Raw genomic sequence first — 25627 nt, 5'->3', positions numbered from 1 at the left:
TCATGATCTACCTCTTCAATATACAACCCTTGTCTTTAAAATAAATTAAGGAATTGTTTGATCAGTGTATTTTTAAGAGTTCAAAATTTCATCCTTATCCTATAGTTAATGAATTCATTCAGTAGATATTTATTAAGCAGTTATTAAACACTGGCTTCTAGTGGAAGTGCATGGATATAATGGTGAAGAGTCATCGGCCAGGTTCAATCAACCCAGCTCTTTCCTACATGTTTGCCTTGCCTTTACTTCCTTCCTTGATTTCCTACCCAGATACCAGGCTAAGCATTCACTCATTTAATCATCACAGTCGCTCTATGAAGTGGTTACTATTACTCTCTTCAGTTTATACTTAAGATAAATGAGGCTTAGAGAAGTTGCATAGGCTGTGATGAGCTAGGAAATGGTAAACTCAGGACCTGTATTAGATCTGGGTCTCCACAGCTACACATTTAACCATGATTCCTTCCCTCAATCCGTCCTTCAACAAATATTTATTGAGCCCTTCCTAAAACAACCTGTAAGTACATGGTCACGCCCTAGGTTCCGAGATAACAGCTAAGATGGGTCTTGTTACCCTACTGGCAGAACAAGTTGATGATGAACCACTGTGAACCATGGATACAAATTTAGAGAAGACTTCTTTTCTCAGCAGAAAAATTATGTTCTTGGTAGTGGGTACAGTTTGATGGAGACTTTTGCCTGGCCGATTGTAACGCTCTCGCAATCTTTCTTGACACTTAACTGCTCTAGACTTTAGTTGGCTTTTGTGTTTTTTTAATCATCTTAACCAATTTTTTTTTTCTTTTGGCTGCGTTCCATCTTCGTTGCTGTGGCGGGCTTTCTGTAGTTGTGGCGAGTGGGAGCTACTCTTTGTTACAGTGGGCGGGCTTCTCATTGCGGTGGCTTCTCTTGTTGCGGAGCACGGGCTCTAGGCGCGCAGGCTTCAGTAGTTGCAACACGCAGGCTCAGTAGTTGTGGCACACGGGCTTAGTTGCTCTGCGGCACGTGGGGTCTTCCCGAACCAGGGATCGAACTCGTTTCCTCTGCATTGGCAGGCAGACTCTTAACCACTGCGCCACCAGGGAAGTCCTCCTCTTAACCATTTTCAAGTGTACAATTCAATAGTGTTAAGTACATTCACATTGTTGTGCAACCAATCTCCAAAACTCTTTTCATTCTATAAAATTAAAACTCTATACCTATTAAACAGTAACTCCCTAAACCCCCAGCCCTTGGCAACCACCATTCTACTTTCTGTCTCTATGAACTTTACTGCTCTGCGTACTTCATATAAGTGGAATCATACAGTATTTGTCTTTTTGTGATTGGCTTATTTCACTTAGCATAATGTCCTTCCTCACTGTTCATCTGTGTTGTAGCATGTCTCAGAATTTCCTTCCTTTTGAAGGTTAAATAATATTCCATTATATGTATATCCACCCTATGTCTATCCATTGATCTCTTGTTAGACATTAGTGTTGCTTCTGCTTTTTGATTATTGTGAATAATGCTACTATGAACATAGGTGTATAAATGTCTCTTTGAGATGCTGCTTTCAATTCTTTGTGGGTATATACCCAGAAATGGAGTTGCTAGATCAATAGGTAATTCTATTTTTAATTTTTTGAGGAACTGCAATACTGTTTTCATAGCGACTGCACCATGGTCCATTCCCACCAACAGTACATAAGGGTTCCAGTTTCTCCACATTCTTGACAATATTTGCTGTTGGCTGGTTTTTTGATAATAGCCATCCTAATGGGTGTGAGATGTTCTCTAATTGTGGTTTTGACATGGTTTGTTTTGGTTTGATTTTTTACTTACATGTGATTATGTTTGCCAAATATTGAATAAATCTTCACCTAAGCAGAACTTTTGCACCTGTAACACTGCAGGCGTTTTGGCTTCTGTGCTTCCAGAAGGGTATAACAGACTGAGAAAAGGCTTAGGAAAACAGCTACAAAAATTGTAATAGAATACTTTTCCTTCTGGAAAAGAATAAAATAATTGTATCTCTGTCTGGAAAGACAAAGGCTAAGAAGGATTGTAATCCAAGTTTATGAAACAAGCTGGGAAGGAAAGCTCTTATTAAGTAGGACTGGGGCCCCTCCCTCAACTTTGAGGACAAATAAAGTAAACTAGTCCTTTGTGAAAGGAGTGAAACACATGAGGCATTTACTAATAAAAGTGCTAGAACCTCATATGTGGATAACACTTTATCTTTTTCCAAAGAACATTTATTCTCATTATTGCATTTTACTGTCATTCCACCCAAGTTGGGTGGGTAGGACAGAGATCATTATCCCAGGAGGACACTTGATCCATGGAAAGATTAAGTAATTTAACCAGCGGTCCCTGTACTTCTGGATTTGCTTTTTCCACAACTTGAGAAGTGGTTCAGGTTATGCCTCTACCCGGAAATAGTTCAGGTTTTTAGGCGAAGTGAATGGGTGGAGATTTACACCTTTTTTAAAAAAATTGAAGCATAGTTTACAATATTCTGTTAGTTTCAGCTGTACAGCAAAGTGATTCAGTTATACATACATATATATCTATTTTTTTCAGATTCTTTTCCCTTATAGGTTATTACAAAATATTGAGTATAGTTCCCTGTGCTATACAGTAGGTCCTTGTTAGCTATCTTTTTTTTTTTTTTTTTTTTTTTTTTTGCGGTACACGGGCCTCTCACTGTTGTGGGCTCTCCGGTTGCAGAACACAGGCTCCGGACGCGCAGGCTCAGTGGCCACGGCTCACGGGCCCAGCTGCTCTGCGGCACGTGGGATCCTCCCGGACCGGGGCACGAACACATGTCCCCTGCATCAGCAGGTGGACTCTCAACCACTGTGCCACCAGGGAAGCCCCTATCTATTTTATATATAGTAGTGTGTATATGTTAATCCCAAACTCCTAATTTATCCCTCCCCCTCCTTTCCTCTTTGGTAACCATGTTTGTTTTCTATGTCTGTGAGTCCATTTCTGTTTTGTAAATAAGATCATTTGTATCATATTTGAGATTACACGTATAAGTGATATCATGATATTTGTCTTTCTCTGTCTGACTTACTTCACTTAGTATGATAATCTCTAGGTCCATCCATGTTGCTGCAAATGGCGTTATTTCATTCTTTCTTATGACTGAGAATATTCCATTGTATATATATGGACCACATCTTCCTTTCTAAAAATAATGTATGATTGATTTTATTTTTTGTTTTTGGCCACGCCACACGGCTCGTGGGATCTTAGTTCCCCAACCAGGGACTGAACCTGCGCCCTTCCAGTGAAAGCATGGAGTCCTAACCACTGGACTGCCAGGGAATTCCCAGTACCACATCTTCTTAATTCAGTTGTCTGTTGATGGGCACTTAGGTTGCTTCCATGTCTTGGCTATTGTAAATAATGCTGCTATGAACATTGGGGTACATGTATATTTTCGAATTATGGGGTTTTTTTAAGCTAGAAAAACACAAATGGACATGATTAACATGAAGTTTGGGATGATGGCTACCATCTGGGGAAGGAGTGGTAACCAAGTACATCAGCAGTATTCATATTTCATTTTAAAATTGAAAATATGTATCTGAAGAAACTGTGATCAAATGCTAAGCTTTGACAAAGCTAGGAGACATGTCATTTATTCTGTTTTTCCCTGCACTTGAAAATATTTTACAAATCAAAAAGAAGAAAATCAGAAATGCTCGTGGGACTCCCCTAACTTTCTGAGACTAGAGTCAAAGAGATTAGGCTCTAAATCTTTCCCAAATGGTCCCTGGGTGCCACTCTGAGAAACAAAATAATGAGCTGATTAGAACATTGATCTGGTTCAATGTGACATTTCTTAAATTCTTAGGAAATTGGACTGGTGCTAACATCTCAGTAACGCTGACCCAATGCTTCTCTTAGATCATAAGGAGAATTAAGAAATCTTAAATGCATGGAAACACTTTGTCTAAAGCAGAGGTCACAAATGGGATCTACAGTCCAGAGCTAGCCCACAGATGTGTTTTGCTTGACCAGCACACTTTTTAAAACCAAGGCAACATTTTAAAAGATCAGATGATTTTACATGAAAAGAAAAGAAATCCAGATTCCGACTTTTCTTGAAAGTTCAGAAGAAGGGCTTACATTCCCATGAGGCAGCCATCAGTTAAATGCTTGAAGGGGAGTCAAAGCTGCCCCCATTAGGTGGGGCGTGTCCTCCCGAGACCCTCACGGTCCCCACCACTCTCCACTGCTCCCCAACACTTAGGCCAAGGATCACTTGTTATTTGCCATCATGCCCATCCTGCCGATTTTCTTATAGTCAGGGGAAAGTTCTGTATACTCACATCTCTATCAAACGTAGAAAACTGGAAAGATGAAAGCTCTGTGATTTTTCTTGTACCTGCCTACCTTCTCTGTCTAGCCTGTAGGCGTTTTTACTTCCATTCCCCTAAAAAACTAGTCCCCACTTTTAATGGCCTTTAGCTCTTTAGGGGAAAAAATAATGAGTCCTAGTGACCTAGAAACATGCCAGACAGATTTATTATCTGCTTCTTGGTCCCTTCTTCCCCCAACTTGTTTTCCCTCCTCTGGTTTTAGCTGAAACATCTGTTTTTTCTTTCCTACCAACTTCACAGTTTTGGTAGAAAAAGGTATACTGTGTGATCATGTTATCTTTTTAATGCTTTCAGAATTAAAATTTTCAATAGACCAATAAAGCCATTTTTAATATGGGAACTATCACTGTTTAAGGTTCCATACTTAACTGTTGGCACAGGAAAATAGCAGGGGTGTGCTTTAGCACAGGTCATTTACATATTTAAATCATTAACCTTACCCCATCATAAAACAATGGCGTCCAGAAACAACCCTGCACATTTAATGAGTTGTGTTTGCTTGTCGTTATCATTCATCAAACCATGAATTGTTGCAATTCGCACGGAGGTGTGTCGCTCTATGAAGCCAGGTGTGTGTGAATGCCACATATCTGGGACTTCCTTAAAAGATGATGATGACAACATTTATTATTGAATTTCTGGTTTTGTGAGTTTTTCTGGACATGATGAACAGCCTCGATGAAAATGTTAACGCTTGATAGTATGAAATATTGAATAATCAAATGCTAAGATATTTGAATCAGGAAAGGCAAAGCTTTGTTGTAAAGTTTAACATGTTCGTGAAGTAATCCAGGCTCTCTGTGTGGTTTTGGTAAAGTCATTCCAATTAGTGGGACATTTTCTCCCTCGTGACCTTTTTTCACACACGTGATTTGGGAATACATGAGTTGAAGCCTGTAGAATGATTTAAATTCCTGGCTATGGCTCTGTCTACTCCCAGGAACCTAGCACATACCCCCTCAAAGGACCATTCGTGGAGCCTTGATTTTTAACTCCACCAGAATTGCAAACCTGGCGGATCTTGCCGGATTCCCAAAGAGTGCCACTTCTCCTGACACCGAGCAGTGTCTCGGTCACCGCTGAGCTGTCCGAGCATCCCCACCCCTGCAAGAGCGAATGGCAGAAGTCCCCAGTTCCAGCCTGGAGCTCTGGTGCTGGGACAGCTTTTCTTGGCAGCCCCAACATTCAGCTGTGGCCTGGACCTTCCCTGTCCTCAAGCCAGCCCAGTCAGCAGTGCCCCCGTGCCAGCTACTGGACTTAATTACGGTCACTTCATAACATCCCTGTCAGGCTTCCACCTCCCAGGACAATTTTAAATGATAATGAAGTCAGGCTTCTTGCTTAAGAGGGGCATGGGGAACAGTGTGTGATGGGTGGAGGGGAACTGATGTGTGATGGGTGGAGGGGAACTGATGTCTCTAAGCCAGCATTAACATTTTATGTCTTGAAGCGTGGACAAAGCAGTTGACCTCTGTCTCAGTCCGTGACGACTGCTCTAACCAAATACCATAGACTGGGTGGCTTAGTGACTTCTAAACAACAGATGTTTATCAGGTAATTACTTCTCACAGCTCTGGAGGCTGAAAAGTCCAAGATCGAGGCTCCAGGAGATTCGGTGTGTGGTGAGGACCCACTTCCTGGTTCACAGGTGGCTGTCTTGTCACTGTGTCCTCACATGGAGAAAGGGGCAAGGGAACCCTCTGTGGCCCCTTTTATGAGGGGTTGATCCCATTCATGAGGGCTCCACCCTCATGACCTAATCATCTCCCAAAGCCCCACCTCCTAATACCATCACCTTGGGTGTTAGGTTTCAACCTATACATTTTGGAAGGACACGAAAGTTCAGTTGATCGCAACCTCTGTATTCTTACCTTAGCTTTGGAATTCAGATGTGATTACAGACAGGGAGATGGAACATGCAAGAGTAAAGGAAACACGTTGGGGCTGAGGTGATCACAAATTAAAATCGTAGCTCACGCCATTTGCTCGACAGCCCTGCTAACTAGTCCCAGGAACTATTATTAGCTGCATTTTACATCTGAGAAAAAAGAGGGTAAAGGGCTTGTTCAAGTTCAAGCTCATCTGTGACAAACACCCAGGTGTTTCCCCCCAAGTCCACATCCAGGGCTCTTTCTCTTCTCGTGCTCACCCTCCTAAGCCCTGCTGTGGGAATCTTGGTATGATTCTTTGGCCTTAAGCTTCATGTCATGCCTATGAACTAATTGTTCTGATAACTAAGAATCAACACGATTTGCATTTTAGGCACCAAAGGCCTGAAACCCAAAGAAGTGGGGAGCTTCAGCTTAAAACAAAACTGAGTCCTTCCAGCGATAGGACAAGACATGGTCCCAGCCACTGCTCTCCAGCTGGAGATGCAGAATTATGAGTTGCTTTTTGCAGAATAGTGTTTGGTAGTTTCCCAATGAAATATCAATGGTGCAATCGTACTGGTTGTAGAAGCAGGATGAGGCAGTGTTGTTGGCTAACATGAATCATTGCACAGCCATAAAAGAGAAGAAGGAGTTTTCGCTTACCTTGTTGGAGTGCAGTGACGCGGCAGAGGGAAGAGGTATATGATTCCTGTGCTCCATCATCTGTGTCTACGCAGGGAATCCGAGATCAGAGGCAGCAGTGAACACCAGTGTGACTGTCGGCTTCTGAAGACAGACACGCCTGCAGCCCACTCACCTCGACCTGGGCTCGAGCTACTTTAATCACTTCAGCCCCTAAGAGGGCAGGAGACAGGCTTCAGTGTCTGTTAGCATCTCCCCTAAGAGGCCGGATGAAGCGAGATATGAGATTACAGAAAATGAGACATATCCTGACTCCAAGCAGACATCATTTCTGTGTCTCAGTCTTGAGAACGTCAGGGTCACAGCCGGGACTCAGCCTAGACGCAGCTTAAGAGCGTGGTCCCTGAGCAGACTGCCCGCCTTTGCATCCGGGCTCTACTGCTTAGGGTCTGTGTGGCCCTAAGCACGTTGTTTAACCCTTTTGCTCCTCAGCTTTGTCATCCTTGATGTGAGAATAATAAATAGAAACACCTGTATGGAAGGCTATTGTCCGGGTTCGATGAGTTGCTACACGGGAAGCACTTAGAAGTGGGAGTAAAGTAGAAAATCCGTGAGAGTAAAAGTATGAAATCGGTGTTTCCTCTTCCTCTCTGCCCACCTTACAGCCTCGGAAGCGGTCTGAGCCACTTAGATCACTTAAAATGAAGCACCCACTAAAGTCTCTTCCAGCTCGAGGCTTCGCTGGTTCCGTGTCTGGCCTCGAATAGGTCTCCAGGAGTGGGGAGGGGCCGCGCCAGCATCCTCAGGGAGCTTGTTAGAAATGCAAATTCTCTGGTCCTTCCCGGGTCCTGCTTAAATCAGCGTCTCAGGGTAGACCCAGAAGTCTAGGATTTAACATGGGCTCCAGGTGATTTTTAACGTTGGAGAAGCCTTGTCTCAGAACCTTCTCCTTACTGAGAAACGTGAAGCCACATTCAGGAACCTCACATCCGGGAACCCCGCCCGTGGTGCTACCGTGGTCACAGTACCTGCAGGGACCAAATGTCTTCATTGTTCCCTTTGACGTGTGGGCCGGTTGGAAGCAGAGCATTTGGAGGGATTTTTTAGTTCCTTGGTACAACCAGCTCAGTCAATGAAGAAAAGAGAGATATTTAGAATGAGAGGAGAGTCCTGGCTGGGGCAATTATGATGCAAGGGGCTGAGTTTTAGTCCCCAGTTTGTAGATTATTTGACCTTAGATCAGATTTTTACCTCCCATCCTGTGCTGCGGTCCAAATAAGTCTGTAAACTGGAGGTTGCAGCTTTGTGATTCGGGACCTTAGAGGATGGCCTCCAGCTGCATTTTTTTGTTTTTTTTTTTAATTTGAGTCCAACTAGGCTCATAAGGGAACTCTGAGAAGTCATTCTTTGACATAAAAAGACTATTAGGCAATAAAAATTGATCAACAGTGTTTGCTGAGTTTTCCCAAAATTCAAGCTATTACCGTAAGTAATCACTGCAGTTTTCTAAAGAGGAAAGAGTAATAAGGGAGTGGACTTTGGCATCAACCTCGAACTCTCTCCCCACTCCTGCGTCTCATTTCATGTATTTTCTCCAGGCTCTTTCCCCCTGTGTGATCAACAACACAAATATAAAACACAACATTTCTAAAATGCACTTCTTTGATCTTCTGTAGGACATATTTCTTGTTAGTTACTTCTTGAGTAACAGTGAAACCATTACTTTTCCAGCTTTCTTCCCGGGCTGAAAACTGTGAGTCAACTCACAGCCTTCTGATGCATTACAGCATCTCCTGGGTCTGCTTCTTAAGAGTCCTTCTATTTTAAAGGCACAGCCCAGTTCAGGTTCTTACCACCCCATGGCCGGGTGGGTTCAGCAGCCTTTTGGCCGTACCCTTGATGGACCAAGCCTATTCCCCACCTACCCCACAATGCACATACTTCCATTGCCATGGCAACACCTCTCAAAGACTTGTTTCTTATCATGTCCTTCATGCCTTTGACAAAGAACTTGCTCTGCCGTCATTTTGTCTATTCTGTCAAATCCAAATATCTCTGCCCAGCCTCCAAGCTATTGGCTAAATCTGCCACCCATTTCATCAAGAGAAGTCTTCATATTCGATTTCATTCCAGAAAATCCACGTGCCATTTTCATCACTCCACTTACTTCTTCCCACCTCCAGTGCACCGTGCATACCACCTTCCCCGTGCTACCCACAATACACTTCGCCCATCCCATGTTTTTCTTCCTCCTTTCCTCCCATTTGTCCTCATCTCCTGTGGCAGAGCTCTTATTAAACATTGCCTCTGGTCCCCGCTGTCTTTATAGGTCCTGCTGCTGCTATATCCACACTCACGTGTACCTTGCTTTGCAGATATCCCTAAGCAATTTTCATATGTAAATTCTCATCTGGTTAGTTTACTGCTGAAGATCAGAGGCAGCAGAGAATTTTCCATTTCTTTTGTTAATGCTACACTTTGGGGGATCAGTCCAGAGAGCTGAGGTCAATAGAATGAATGCTCAGCATGAAGTGGGTGCTCACTACATGTTATCCACTGATGGCAAAAAGGTTGCTTGATCCTCTGAATACAACCAGGGGAGAAAAAGCAGTTAGGAATCCTCCTAACTGAAGCATATTTCAGGGAGCTCTAAGGAGACCCAATTAGAAACCATCTTTTCTGTTTTCATGTGAATGGTAAGAGCTCGTATGTGAAAAAAAAACTGTGGTTTTTGGATGGCTGCACGCTTCTCTTCTGCTCTGAGTGCTTGCCTGGTTTGCATTACGATTTCCTTCCTTGTTGGAAAGCTACATAGACTTTCTCCCTTTCTTTGGAAGAAGTAGGACCTGTTGGAAATGTGAGGCTCCAGGATTGAAATGCAATGGCCTTGGCTGTAGTGCTCTGTAGTGCATTTCTTGACAGGTCTTGAAAAGACGATTGAATTCTGGCCTGAGCTCTTTTTTTCCTGTAGTATTTGGATGGGTTTCAGCTTCCATGTTCGGCTGGATAATCGAAATAGGTTTTTTTTTCCTTCCTCAGCAATCGTATGTACAATTTCATCCTTTACAGTTCAAATGGCACGCTTCACTACTACGCAGATACTTTTGAATGTGATAGAATCATAGCTCTTTCACAAACAAACAACCCATCTTTTAAAATGACGTGGAAACAGGTGAAAATATAAACTGGTCGTACTATCCTGGTAGAAAAACTGGCAGGTATGTGGTGAGTTTACTAGAGGATACGAACTTACATTGAAGATCTTTTTTTAATTAAACACAGGCATTTTGCAAACCAAAACTACAATGAGGTATCACCTCACACCGGTCAGAATGGTCGTCATCAAAAAATCTACAAACAATAAATGCTAGAGAGGGTGTGGAGAATAGGGAACCCTCTTGCACTGTCGGTGGGAATGTAAATTGATACAGCCACTATGGAGAAGAGTATGGAGGTTCCTTAAAAAACTACAAATAGAACTACCATATGACCCAGCAATCCCACTCCTGGGCACATACCCTGAGAAAACCATAATTCAAAAAGACACATGCACCCCAATGTTCATTGCAGCAGTATTTACGATAGCCAGGACATGGAAGCTACCTAAATGTCCATCGTCAGATGAATGGATAAAGAAGATGTGGCACATATATACCATGGAGTATTATTCAGCCATAAAAAGGAACGAGACTGGGTCATTTGTAGAGACGTGGAGGGACCTAGAGTCTGTCATACAGAGTGAAGTTAGTCAAAAAGAGAAAAACAAATATCGTATATTAACGCATATATGTGGAATCTAGAAAAATGGTGCACATGAACCAATTTTCAGCACAGGAACAGAGACACAGACAGAAAACAGACGTGTGGACACAGGGGAGGAAGCAGGGGTGGGATGAACTGGGAGATTCGGATCCACATATATACACTACCATGTGTCAAATCGATAGCTAGTGGGAACCTGCTGTACAGCACAGGGAACTCTACTCAATGATCCGTGGTGACCTAAATGGGTGGGATGGGGGGGTGGGAGGGAGGTCAAGAGGGAGGGGATACATGTAGACATATAGTTGATTCACTTCGTTGTACAGCAGAAACTAACACAGCATTGTAAAGCAACTTTACCCCAGTTTAAAAAAAAACAGGCCTTTTGGAAGGACTTTTACTTAATTGGAAAACTTCTCCCCTCTTTTATTTCATACGATGAAAACATTCTATCTCATCATCTCTGCAATGTCTGTGGCATGGTGCGAGTGTGGTGGGCTAGGAGTTTTGATGCTCTGTTTTGATGCTCTCTGATAATCTTCAAAGGGCTGCTGGCCTTGGAATCTGCTCCGTCTCTAAAATTCTAGCTTTAGTGATCAGATAAACCTGCTTTTCTTTTTCCTTTGTGATCAAGGAGGGGAGAAGCTGAAATGTGTTTTTATTCTGCAAAATATTTGAGATGGCAGAATCCCAAACGTTGCATTTTGTTCTAGAAACGAGAGCTCGTCAAATGATAGACTCCTTCAGGCTAAGGCAGAGAGATCAACAAGGCAGGGGGAACAGAGCCCCTGAGTGACGTGACATCGGTGGGCGATCGTGCGGTGCTGTCTGCTAACAACGCTGGCATTGTGCCTTCCAGGGTCCCTGCAAGTCATGAACAAAACCAGAAAGATTATGGAGCGCGAGGGGGCCACCTTCACCAACGCCTTCGTGACGACGCCCATGTGCTGCCCGTCCCGCTCGTCTATGCTCACGGGCAAGTACGTGCACAACCACAACACCTACACCAACAATGAGAACTGCTCCTCGCCCCCCTGGCAGGCAGTGCACGAGCCGCGGACTTTTGCTGTCTATCTGAACAGCACCGGCTACAGAACAGGTAAAGGGGGAGCTTTCCAGCCCGTGAACCTCTGGTAGCGCACCTCTGGAAGATGCACTGTATGGTGAAATATATGAAGTTCCAATCGGTCCCTAAGCGGAAGGAGCCGAGGCTTGTGTCTCTCAGCATCCTCTACTTTTCCCTCTGGTTAACATCCCAGAGAGAGGTCCCTTAGAGAAAAGTCAGTGATTCTCAGCAGACACGTTAAGAGAGTGTTGTCCCCATCAGAGCAACCGGCAATTGGAATTTTCCAGGAGAACCTGCAACAGAAGAGTTTTCATCCCATGAACGTGCTTACCTCAACCCTCCAAACCTCCAGGCATCCCAGCGCAGCTTGAGGCTTGTCTTAAATGTTGGCAAATTCTTGCCCATTGGGTGAGAAATCATCAAGTGCTTTGAAATTGCTTAGCACCTACCCCAGGATCTGGGACACGATAGATTATCAAAATTGTTTACTGAATTCGGACGTAACTGAAAGAAATCATCCAGTGAGGTGTACCTTATTCATTCATCTATTTATTTACTCATAATTAATAGGATTGGGAGTTTCTTTAGCTTAGTTTTGGTGACTTCTAGATCTCAAGTGTTTGCCCCCATCTCCCAGGAAAGGAGGGCATCCCAATTGCTACATCTTCTATCACTGTTTAACCTACATAGATGAGCAGTTTGGTTAGTTGGTCTTTTGCAAACTGGGGACCTCCTTCCAGAGAGGTTATGAACATCATACCAGTGTAAGAAAGAAGCAAGGCTCCTTCCTGTCAGGTTGCCCCCAAAACCTTTATTCTCCTAGCGTTTATATGCTCTCCTTGGGTTTTCTGAGCATTTCTTTATGAAAAGAAGTAAAGATATTGATTGAACGGCTGTGATGAAAACTAATTTTTTCAGAACCAACTAGACGTATTCATAAGAATTAAGGGTGTCATAATTAAAACTTGTTGAAAAAGATTTTCAGGTCTGCAGATTCTCTATTCTGAAGATTTAAAAGGAAAGGATATCAGATAAATGTATTCTCTCAAATCTCTTTTAAAAATGAAATTAACCTTTTCCATGTGGCCATTTGCTTCTTCGCAGAGCGCCTTGTGCGCACTTAATACTTGTTATTTATGGATGAAAATATTGATTGTGGGTGTGATAGCACTGTCATCCACAGGCATTCAAGAGCTCCACTCACAGAAGAAACTCCTCCCATGAGCCTCAAGCGTGTTTGCTTACGCTTCAGAAAGAAACTAGGTTACTCAAAGTGCCCTATCCTGAGTGTGTTTTCCCACATAAGTGATTTAAGTTTATAGCACCTTTCACCTGCGAACTCGAAAGCAATTTGCAAATCTATCAAGCATCCCTGTAGGGTTCATAAACAGCAAATGTACTTAGCTCCATTTTATAACTGATGTGGGAATTTCAAATACTGTGTGATGACCAGCTCAGAAGCAAAATCAGAAATGGTCCCCTGATGCCTGATTCCTGATTTTGACCACCAAATTGTGTTTCGTTTGCGGGAAGCATTGTACGAAATCAGTGCCTTTCAACTCCCAGGCTCCCTTATAATTTAATTCCTAGTAGCAGACAGAGAGAGACGGAGAGAGTTGGAACTTAGGGAATTAGAACTCTCACTGTATCCAGACTGGTGTGGACGGTGTCCATCCTAGGAAATGGAGATGCTGGTGACACAGAGAACCCTGCCCGGAACTTAGAACTGTCGATTAGGACTTGCTAATTCATTTCAGGTCTAAATCAAGAAAGGGCAAAAAGAAGATTATAAGTTCTGGAGAGATAGTGAGCAGCAGCGTGGCTATAGTTGACAGTATTATACTGTGTACTTGAAATTTGCTAAAAGGCTAGATCTTGGATGTTCTCACCACAAAGAAAAAACTGGAAACTAGCAAAGATGTGAAGTGATGGATATGTTGATTGGCTTGGCAGTGGTTAATATTTCACAATGTCTATGTATAGCGGACCATCAGGCTGTAAACCTTACAATTTTTTTTTAAGATTTATTTATTTATTTTTGGCCACATCGGGTCTTAGCTGCGGCTCGCAGGCTTCTCTCTAGTTGTGACGCGCAGGTTCCAGGGTGCGTGGGCTCTGTAGTTGTGGCGCCCGGCTTCCAGAGCACGACGGCTCTGTAGTTTGCGGCATGCAGACTCTCTGGTTGAGGCACCCGAGCTCAGTAGTTGTGGTGCGCGGGCTTAGATGCTCCGCGGCACGTGGGATCTTAGTTCCCCGACCAGGGATCGAACCCGCGTCCCGTGCATTGGAAGGCGGATTCTTTGCCACTGGACCACCAGGGAAGTCCCACCTTACAATTTTTTTTTAAGTTAACATCTTTATGGGAGTATAATTGCTTACAATTTTTGATTGTCAATTATATCTCAGTAAAGCTGGGCAGCGGGGAAGAAAGGGGCAAAAAGGGAAATTGATATTTGACGCTTCCTCCCTCTGTACCAGGCACTTTAGCTAAGTTTTCTCACCTAATTCTTCCGGAAACTCTGAAAGGATTTGCCCATATTGCCAGTGAAGAAACCGAAACTCAGGAGGGTTTATCTGAGGTCACAAGCTAGTCAGTGACAGACTGAATCCAGCACACCTGCCTCCAACATCTTTCCTCTTTCTTTATTTCTTTACATATATTTCTATCATGCTTCATTCCGGAGTGCCTGGCAGAGACACATAAAACATAAGATACAGAGCAGTAAGGACACTGTCGAATGGAAACGAAGGGTAGAGCCAGTTAAAATCAAGGCAAAGGTTAATATGCAAACTGCAGGCATACCACGGAGTTGTAGAGAAAGGCTGCATATTTGGAGCTACCTTCCAGATGGCAAAAGCAAAAATGGAAATGCCATCCATTACACAGCTCACTGGGTCACCAAGAAAAAACAAATCTTGCTTCTAAGAAGTGGAGTGTACTCTGGTACTTGTTTCAATTATCCTATGCTGCGTCCACCCTACAAGAGCTTGAATAAAACTCAGAGGTAATTTAGTTTTTCAGTTCCTTTGTTCTCAGACGAACAAATTTAGACCTACAAGATTAAGGTGACTTGCTGAAGTGACACATCTGATGTTCTAACAGGAAGAGTGGGCAACAGGACTTTGGTCTTCAGGCCTCTTTCCAGTATGCTACCCTAACCTAATGGGTCAGGTCTAGGATGAAGCTGCAGACCATCAGGCTTTCCCGGGGACAACTGTCAGTCCTTTGGTGCAGCCCCGTAGCCTGCTTCAATCAGTTGTCTTCTTCAGGGAGAGGAGATTTGCTCCTGGAAGCTAACTCAGATTCTGAAGCCAACCTTCTTCCCAGGGGTCTAGACACTTAGGTAATAATGGAATTTATAGTGAGTCATCCTGTAAAGTAAAAGGAATTCTTTAAGGGAAACGGGACTTTTCCAAACACTTAGGGCTCGTCCAAACACTTAGCTATGAATAGAAAACGGATGATATACACTCAGGAAAATAAATTTTGATGTGCCCATTAGTAAATCAGAAAAATTAAAAATTGGAAGAGTAAAATGGCAGTGATAATGAGCTACGTAATTTAAATTCATCTTTGATGGGAAAATACTGACACGTCTCAGACAATTAGGAAGTAGAGATGTCTCTGTGACAATAATTATCGATCCAACCAGGGACAGAGACCCATTTGAAAATCCACAAATAAGCACATCAGGATGACAGACATCTTAGGAAGTTAAGAGAATTGGTGAGTAGGTATTAAACCAGCATATTTATGAGCCACTAAACTGGTTAGGGAGGTGGGAGGAGCCAATATATAACGATTTTAATGTTTTCCTAATAATGCACACGTTATTTGGAACATTTAGCTGAGAACCTAAGAAAAAGAATGACGGAACTGAACTATGTATTATACATAAATACCCATCTAGAGAAAAGCACAAAGCAGCAATCAGTTTTATGAAGAGCAACTCAGAGAAGACAAATTACTAAGAGGCTTACTTTGGGAGGCATCCAGAATACATGGATTGAAATGAATTGAATTGATCCAATATTGTCTGTACCATTGTGTGACATGATTTTTCTTTTTCAGAACCAAGGCATATTTTTGGACTGGCTGTAACTTAAATTTTTCTAACTTTACTCATGGAAAATATGAGTCTACAACAGCTTAAGTGTTTAAGAAGGGAAAATACAGTAACGTGTCTATTGCATTTTATGTTCTAAGTATAGTGGGAATGATACTGGATTATCTATCATAAAAAGGAAAATTCTGCCTATCTGCTCAAAAAAGTTTTAGTTTAAATTTCTTGTGAGGGTATAGACATGAATGTAAAACCTGGCATAAATGTTAAGGTAAGAGTAATAACCCATGGTTTTTTTTTTAACATCTTTATTGGAGTATAATTGCTTTACAAGGGTGTGTTAGTTTCTGCTGTATGACAAAGTGAATCAGCTATACATATACATGTATCCCCGTATCTCCTCCCTCTTGCATCTCCCTCCCACCTTCCCTATCCCACCCCTCTAGGTGGACACAGAGCACCGAGCTGATCTCCCTGTGCTCTGCGGCTGCTTCCCACTCGCTATCCATTTTACATTTGGTAGTATATAATAATCCGTATTTGAGAGGTAGCATCAACTGTTAGAAAAAAACCCTGAACCGAATGGTGAAGAATTGGAGTCACATCCTTACTCTGCCTTAAACTTGTTTTGAGAACTTGTCCAGCCCAGTTTTCCAACCTATATAATGCAGAGATTTTTTTCCTGTCCAAAACGATTATATATTGTAATTTTTGCTATCACTGTAATCATATTAATTCCTTTAAAAATGGTAGTGTTCAAATTATAATCATAATACAGGATACGTAAAATCACAGGTGAATGAAATTTTAGTCCTACTAATTCTTCTTCATATCACTGGGGTGAAAGGACCAATATTTAATAGAGACCCGCAATAAAAATTTTTGGAGAGAATTCTTTTTGTGACAAAACAATGTAGACAAGTTAATCAATTTTCTAGTTCCGTGTCTTTTTACAGTACAAAATTTATTTATGTTACTTATAGCAAGTATATTTATTTATTCTCTGAGATGTTTTAAAATGTAGAGTTCACTAAAAGTAAGACAAAGTAATATTCTTATCTTTATGAATTATGGCATTATTGATTTTTGTTAAGTACACAAACATAAGATATAGCATACCATAGTATGCTATTTATTGAGCCATGCTATGCTTAGAACTATACTAGACATTGGTGTATGAAGAGCTATAAAGTAAGATTCCTGTCTTTGCTACACTTACAGTCTAGTTGGGGAAGCCAGACTCACGTGCACGAGGTCACCTAAGAGTATATCATAATTTTAACTTGGTTCAAAATTATGTAAATTTTTAGTTACTACCAGTGAAGTCCTGCCACCCCAAATCTAATAATACATGGAATAAAAGCTCATTTAATATATCACTTGTTATATTCGATAAGATTTGACTTCCCTACAGCATCAGAAATCTTTTGTCTATGTGCGTACTATCGCCGACATAAAAATAAATGTTTTTGCCTCAAATGGCTCAAGGGAATTTTTCTAAGTATTATGTAATAGGTAGTCCCGGACAGAAGTTGCATGGCCTAAAGTCAACAATCATTATAATCAGGTCTTCCTGATCATTCTCCCTGTCACCCAACAACCCCCTGCCACCTTCTTAAACAGCTGTGAAGGGAAGTGTTTAATGGCCCAGAGAAAAGAATGATACAGAAGGAGGGGTAGGTGGTGTGTTAGTGACATATTCAGACAGTTAGTTAAGTTGGGTTGAATTGCCAGTGGCAAAGGATAGAAAAACTTCAAACCACACCCAATATAATGGCAATATGGGCGAGAAAATGTAGTTCATCTTAGGGAGGGAGAAAGAGATTTAATACATCTGGAGGAAAATAATTAGAAGCCCAGATAATCAGTTGCAGAGCACTGCCGGGAAGCGTAATGTTGAAAGAGGCCAGGGGTGATTACAAATGAGCCTCAGTCTTAGGAGGCAACCAGAAAGGCCGAGTAACTTGAAGCTGACAACGCTGGGTGCTGCCTCATGACGCACGAGGTCCCCGGTCTCTCTTGGAACCAGTGTGATGGGTGAGGCAACATCTGGAATACTGAATACATTTTTTACACCCCATTAACACAAAGACACCGAAAACCTGGAGGGAGTTCTAAAGCACATAACAAGGCCTATTAAGAGACTTCAAGGAATAGTTTATAAGGGGAGGATTAAGAGAAAGGGCAATAGCCATGGCAATGGGTAGAAAACAGTCCTAAATAATCTAACGGGTAAAACAATGAGGGAAGGGCGGGAATGACTTGTTATGGCTTCCCTGAGAGGAAAAAAAAAAAAAAACAGAGAGAGAACAGAACTAAAAGTAGCAGGAAAAGAAAAAATCTAAAAACTAATTAAGCACGAAAATGTCAGCCAGTTGGGGGAGAAATTTGTTGCCACAAAGTAAATCAGGTTGGGGAAGAAAACTGTGTAACCTCTGAAGCAATGTTTTCAGATGCACAAGTGCAGAACTCTAGAACAGGATTTCCTTGCATTGCAGGAGGGTAAATTATTTAAAATCAGAGCACAGATCATTGAAAGGCTAATGATCATAGCCATGGTCATCATAATACTGGCAGTGGCAGCATTTAATAAGCCCTCGTTATGTGCCAGGTACTGTTTTCAGTGCTTTACATATGTATTCATTCTTTTTAGTCCTCACAACGATCATACCACTATTACTGTTATCATCTTCATGTTTTTCCAGAAGGGGAATTGGAGGTAGACGGAGGTTAAGTAACTTGCCTCCGGCAGGATAGCTGACAAATAACAGAGCCGGGATTTGAACCCAGGCAAGCTGGCTCCAGGTTTTATGTTGCAAACCACTATGATCTTTTACAAAAAGAGAGAAAAGTGGGGAAAAAAACCCTGGGGAGAGGAGCAGGCCAGGGGAAAGAGCTGGGCTTGAGGTTATTAAGTGAAAGTCTTCTGGAAACAGTCCCGCTCTGAAGTCATGCTGGTGGGATGTGGCTTTGGTCCGCCGCCTGTGACTCTTAAATCACGTTGCCTTTTGTCGGAAAGGAAAATCATCTTGTGGTTCGATGTGAAAAGGTGGTTAGTCTCTGAAGACGAGAACCCCTCATTAGAAGAATTTCTACTGCTCAGAGCCAGCTCAGAGGGAAACCCTGAGTCATAGCTGACATGAGACCCTCTGACATTTTGTCCCACACCCGTCCATCTGCTCAGGGACCCTGGCAGAATCCTCAAGCAGTGGGTGTTTGGCTAATTGACCACCTGATTGATTTACTCATTTGCAGATTCAACATATAAATATTCATTCAACAAATAAACATTGCTGTGTTTCTCAGACTTGAGTCAGCCCTTCAAAGAAAGTAAATCCAATGGGAAGTGTCAATTTTTCTAACTCTGAAGCTCTCCTCTATGAAAATATTTAGACCAAATCAACTTTTTTTAAAAAAAAAAAATCATAGCTCAATTGAAAACACAACATTTAACAAGTCCAGAACAGGTACCATCCCCAGAAGACATGGGGCTCCATGAAGCCCAGTTCAAGAAACAAAAATTCATGCAGCCCCTAGACTACATGCAAGGATGAGGGAAGGGAGGTCCACAGATGAGGTCGAGGCAGTGTTTGCCCTCAAAACCCTTACAGTTTAAGGGAGATTAGGTTTCTACGTGAACATAACTATACCACCAGGAAGAGAGGGAAGACAGCTTCAGAGCCACAGAAGTAAAGTGCTGTGGGATCGGGGCGAAGACTGGAATTGAAATGGCTTCTGCTCTGGGCTGATTCATACAGAGGGTGGCAGAGAATAGCACAGGCAAAGGTGGAGAGGTGGAAACCAGAACAAGTAAAGGCAACACGTTGACTGGAGAGAGGGACGATTCACAGAGACGTGCAAGATGGGGTCGGAGGCAAGGAAGGGCTTGGATGGCAAGGTGTCAAACTCAATGTGATTCTGCAGGCGAGGGGGGGCCATCCAAGATCATGAGAAGGTGATATGACCCGAGCTGGTCTTCAAGAAGCTGGCAGTGAGAATGGAAAGACCCTGGAGCCTGCATAGGAAAGCCGGTCAGGAGACAGTGGGCCTCCATGAGGGGTGTCAAGTAATCAGGAAACAGGGACAGATCCCAGAGCTCCAACCCCACTGTTGCACAGCAGCCTTTCTTGGGTGTGACCATGCCAAAGTTACAAATGTGAAGGCCTTCCAGTGGCCTTTTCAACGAGCAGTGGAGTTTTTGTAGCACATATACCTCTATTTTACTATAATTCTATGAAAGTCAGTCGTCTAGGTTGTGACTCCATGTTGCTAGAATTTTTGATTATCAGTAATAAACACATTTGCAAAATACATATAATGCAAACACCGATGACATAAAATACATGTGACATAAAAACCCTGACCGCGTCCCATGATAAACGGAGTTTACTACGATTCCTTGGCTGGGAAAACGTGTACTGTCCTGACAGGCAAAAACAAAGACAAGATTTTCAATAGCGTTTTTGAAATTCGCAGCTCTCCAACAGTTAGAAAACTTATTTTATCACAAAGACAACTTTCAGTATTCCAAATTTCATACTGGCTACTTCTCTGATTGTTGTATCAACTTAACAAAAAGGTACATTCTGCTTTTATCACTTGCACTCAGAGTATCATGATCATGGTGGTGATTTTTATAATCCGTGTACTTGGGCACTACTTTTATTTATTCAAAAGGAAAATGTGTATGTGTCACTTTGCTAAAGGATCAGAGTATTACATGAATGTTATTCTGGCCTCCACGGTTACCAGGTTAACTTTTGTCTCACTGCCTTTTTTTTCAAGTCATAATTTCACGTTGATGCATTTAGTTACGCTTAATCATTTCACGTGAGAAAATAATCCTTTTTTCCCATTGCAGCCTTTTTTGGAAAATACCTCAATGAATATAATGGCAGCTACATCCCTCCTGGGTGGCGAGAATGGCTTGGATTAATCAAGAATTCTCGTTTCTATAATTACACTGTTTGTCGCAATGGCATCAAAGAAAAGCATGGATTTGATTATGCAAAGGTAATTTTCGGGCACTTTTACACTGCATCAATTTACTTTGTGCATAATGGGGGAAAGCCATTTTCAGTGTGTTAGCCCATACACTCGATTGGCTTTCTACATTCTCACAGTATTAGAATGAGAAATTTTAAGGTAATTTTAAACTCCAGGCAAGAAAAAGGCTCTCAAGGAGCACTGACTTTGAATAGCGATTTTTTTCCCCCATTAGGATGAAAGGCAATCAGCCTTTGATGAAAGTATTATCAGAAAAATCATAGATGCCTCCACTCTGTCTTGGGATAATTTGGGGGTTTTTCCTCCTCTAGAGGACTTATCCACGTAATCATATGTTCATCTCATGCTGTTTTGCTTTTCACTGGGGTGAAAGTATATTCTGTCTGTGGCTTCCAATGTAGATGTAAGAATAACAGCAGACAAGTGCACTAATCAAAAGTTGAGAAACCACATTCTTTGCTTTTACTCCTGTCTGATCGCACTTTGATATTGACAAGGACACCTGCCCCATGGCAGCTAGAGTCCACAAAAGTCTGTTAAGGCTGTCAGTCCTAGGATTTCCAAATCAGTTGAAACTGGAAGGGACATGCCCCACGATTCAATCCTAGGATTTCCAAATCAGGTCATAGAAAATGAAATGGACATGTCCCATGGTTCCCTAACAAATGGATCCCAGATTAGTTTTTGTAAAAGTCACACAGGTTTTGTGATTGCCAACTTAAAACTATTTCCAGATCGCAAGAGTGGAGGGGAAAGCATCTTTGAATTTAGCCTGCTAATTAGCCTAAAATGCCTTCTGCCCTCCTAGCCATATCCATCTCTTCCTCATTTATCTAAAAGAAGCCGAGAATCTGCTCTATCTAGCACAGGTCACTGTGAAACAGCTCTTGGTAGAAGTCAGAGAGAGGAGACTCCATCGAACTTTGGCACATTGCTGTCTTTCCACTTGGCCTGATTTGAGCACAGGGGACTTGGGGTGAGGGTGTATGTCTCACTCTTTCATACCCTTCAGAAAACAACGCATGCAAATGAATGCGAATTAGCAATTCACAAACATTGCTAATAGGTTTCCAAACTCATCAAAGTTGAGAGCTGGCAGGGACCTTGGAGGCAGATTTGAGCACTGTCCTACCAAGTGCAGTCATTGTCACTGCTCATTTTTTATCTTGTGGGGATGCTTGTCATGCTTCTGTTCAAGCTATTAACCCTTCTTTCCCTGTTGTCCTAAGGAGAGCAAAGTAATCAAGATTCCTTCCAAAGACTAAATCAGCGTAACTTGCCCGTTATCACAGCTGATTAAGTGTCAAAGACAACTGTGTCAAAAAGAATATGTATCTTTTTTTAGGGAGGAAAGGAATGAAACAGACACTCCCGTGGGCGAAGGTGTTAGCCTGTGGACTTGTCCTAACAATGACATGTGACACAGATTTGGTCCCTTGGGCACTGCTTTTGCAGCTGTTCTGGTCCTTGAATCTACATGTGATTAGTCATGCCTAGAAGCCTCTGCCTGTGCACATTGCCTAGATACTTTCTGAATAAACTTTATACCGGAGTTCCAGGCCAGTGATACACACTTAGAGGAAGCAGGTGTTTTAAGTTTTCATTTTTTCTTTTTTATTCCATTTCTTCCCCCTCTTCCTCTTATTGCTTTTGCATCAGCCCCTGGGACTGCCGGTTTAAGTTATTTTATTAACAAGTCAGGCTCTAATCCCAACAGCTGAGTAATTTTAGTTGTGCAATTAACAGTATAATCTGCTGGAGATCAACTGCTCCCCACACTGAGTGTTTCAAATAAATTAATTGATAAAATGTTGCCACTTTTCCCTGGGCACCCAGATTTTGGCCACGACTTTCATTAGCATTTATTATGTAATTCTCACAGGTGAATTTTTAATTTAGGAAAAGATCTTTTCTTTTGTTTGTGCATTTATGCATGTGTGTGTATGCCTGTGTGTGTCTGTGTGTGTGTGTGTTCTGCAACTGTGAATTTGTAGTGGGCGTGGGTGTTTCCTGCCCTTGAAGTAATTAAATTTTTTTTGTCAAAGAATTACATCAGCGAAACCTGAGAATGAAATATGTATCCGGTGTTTCATGTGCTGGAGCATTTGTATTGCCAGATCTGATCATTATCTTGGGCAAACGGGGACTTGACCCTTTTTTTTTTTTTGGCTAATTCCTAAATTGCACATTATTTTTTTTAAAAGGTTTGTGCACGTTACCCCTTTAGCAAACCCAGAAGGTAACTGCCAGCTGATGTTCTCTGTCTCCGGAAGATGTTTTGCCCCTTTGGGAAGTAGTTTCCCTTACTGCTTAAGATCTTACCTCCTCGTTCAGTGCGTTGCTTCTGAGGGAAAGCAGTATTCAAATGCGATCTGATGAATGTCACCTTTTGTAATTTTTGTTTTGTGTCAAATATATGTTTCAGGACTACTTCACAGACTTAATCACTAACGAGAGCATTAATTACTTCAAAATGTCTAAGAGAATGTATCCCCATAGGCCCATTATGATGGTCATCAGCCACGCGGCGCCCCACGGCCCCGAGGACTCAGCCCCACAGTTTTCAAAACTGTACCCCAATGCTTCCCAACACATGTGAGTAACAACCTCAGCTCCGGGACCTGCCGAACGCGGGCCCCGCCTTTGCTCCCCATCTCGCTCCTCCCCTGCACCCCGTTTCCTTCCACGCGGCACCTCCACGAGACGGGAACACCGGCTTCTGCCCCGAGACCGCGGAACAGGAAGACCCTGAACTCAAGGGCTTGTCGAGGTGCTTTGATTAGGAATCACATCCACATTTGTAAGCGGCTATACGAAAAGAGAGAGAAGCATGCGGGGTGAATGGGGGGCGATTTTGATCAAGGGTTTCCTTCAGTTGTCTTAAATAATATTCACAAACGTGATCTAATAATAATAGTGATCAAGCAGTGTGTTTTTCATAGCAGCTGGGTGGCAACCCCTGGTCTGGTTATAAAAACCCGGGTGGATTCCCTGGGCATGGACTGTTGCAGCTTTGCCGCAGATGTGCAATTAGCATTGCTACAGAGGCAGCTGGAGTGGGCTTGCCCGAGAGGCCTTCTCAGGTCAGGCTTTCAAATAACCTGATGTTTCTTTTTAAGAGGAGGGGGTGGGGAGGCACAGAGTAGAGGGCTGACGGCATACAGGGACAGGACAGAGAGCAGAGAGCTGTAATGTGCCTATCATTCTCACTAGCCAAAGTCGATGCTTAGGCAGCAGAGGACGTGATTTTGATTTTCACTCCGTCCGCACACTTTCTTCTTATCCATTGCAATAATGCACAGTCTTCTACGCAGAGCAGCTGGCTCTGTGTCTGCTGAAAGTTTGACCACCAGAGAGGTAGGGAACAGGGTACTGGTGTGTTTCCTTCGTCACTAAACCTCCGGAATACATTCTTCATCTGTTTGTGCTTAAATATCATCCCTTTTCATCCACGCTGATTTTCTATCTGTGATCCCAGACAGAAAAAAAAAACAAAAAAAAAAGATTAAAGGTACTTCCTTACGAAAAGAGGTAAGTAACTACGGAAGGCATTCTAGTTGCGGGTCAAGACATATCCCTGGAAAACTTTTTCTTTTTATTCTTATTTTTTATCTTATTATAACTAATAAACTGCTGGCTCCTGGTCAGTGGTACTTAGATCCTCTCTATCGTATCAAGTGACTTAGAAAGAAAGAAAGACAAGAACTGACAATACGTATGAAGCCAGGGTGGGTGTCCTACTGAGCATGCCCAGGAACTTGGAGGGTGAAAGTGTTTTGATGCATAAAATATTGTCGACAAAGAAGGTTGCCCCAGCATCTGGGGAATACGGTCTGGATGAGCCATTGTGCTTTGGAATCAACCCTGTGGATGGATATACAAGCCTCTGAAAACCTACCCTACATATAGCTATGCAACTGAATTCATGAATGAAGCCCATGAGTGGTGAGTGGCTCTCCATTACCAATCACTTGCAAATTTAGTAACCAGCTGGTTCAGTGAGAGAAAAAGGTTTTTGCAGGCTTCTTCCATGCCCTGGGACCCACCTTTCTCTTTTCTTTTGAGTCAGAAATCACTCCCTTTGTTGCGTTAACAGAATCTCAGCCTAAGGTGATTTTCCACAACTGTAAACTTCACTGATGTTTTCCCAAGTTTGAGGACAAGAGGTTGACAAAATGTGTTTTACGGCTCCCTAGAAGTCAGCCTGCCTTTGCAGCTTCAGGGCAAGGTCCTGAGCCTACAGGAAAATCAGCCACAGGTCAAGAGGTTCTGACAGCTCAGCGGCATGCACAGACAGCAGTGCAGGACCAGAGGAATCTGCGAAGTTCTTGGGGCCTCAACAATAGCTTTTTTAAAAAAAAAAAAAAAAAAAAAAAAAAAAGCATCTCTGACTGCAGCAATTTAAATTTCTAATAGTTCCACAAATATTTATGGAGTACAACACAGCAGGGATATAGGCACAAGGAAGACACAATTGCTAACCCTGGAGACCCAATGAACTAGGACAGAGGTTGGCACAGAGGGGCCAAATCCAGCTTGCCACCAGTTTTTATAAATAAAGTTTTATTGAAACACAGCCATGCTCATACAGTTAGGTATTGTCTATGGCTGCTTTTGCAACACAACCGTGGAGTTGCGTAGTTGCCGCAGATACCGTATGGCCTACAGTGCGTAAACTATTTACTGTATGATTCTTTACAGATAAGTTTGTCCTGGTCCCCTGCTCTAGGGGGTAGTGTCCAAATAGTCTTATCAGCAGCAGGCCCAGCAGTAAGTACTAGAGCAGGGATCCCAGGGGCTGTGGAAGTTTGGAGGAGGAAGCATGCACATCTTTTA

General features: G+C 42.5%; 1 protein-coding gene across 4 annotated transcripts in view; it reads left to right on the top strand.

The window, feature by feature from the left end:
- Positions 1–25627, top strand: part of SULF1 (sulfatase 1) — a 161388-nt gene that overhangs the window by 92042 nt on the left and 43719 nt on the right. For 3 of the 4 annotated variants that reach the window (XM_027127944.1, XM_027127941.1, XM_027127942.1), the window contains exons 6-8: positions 11514–11753; positions 20646–20797; positions 23217–23386. In XM_027127944.1, the coding sequence (XP_026983745.1) occupies positions 11514–11753; positions 20646–20797; positions 23217–23386 (562 nt within the window). Of the gene's footprint in view, positions 1–11513; positions 11754–20645; positions 20798–23216; positions 23387–25627 lie in introns of those variants that run through there. The other variant, XM_027127945.1, reaches the window with a different exon arrangement.

This window comes from Aethalodelphis obliquidens, unplaced genomic scaffold, assembly GCF_003676395.1.
Source record: "Aethalodelphis obliquidens isolate GAN/ISIS:26980383/991018 unplaced genomic scaffold, ASM367639v1 scaffold33, whole genome shotgun sequence".
Classification (NCBI taxonomy): domain Eukaryota; kingdom Metazoa; phylum Chordata; class Mammalia; order Artiodactyla; family Delphinidae; genus Aethalodelphis; species Aethalodelphis obliquidens.
This window is presented reverse-complemented; position numbering and strand designations above follow the sequence as displayed.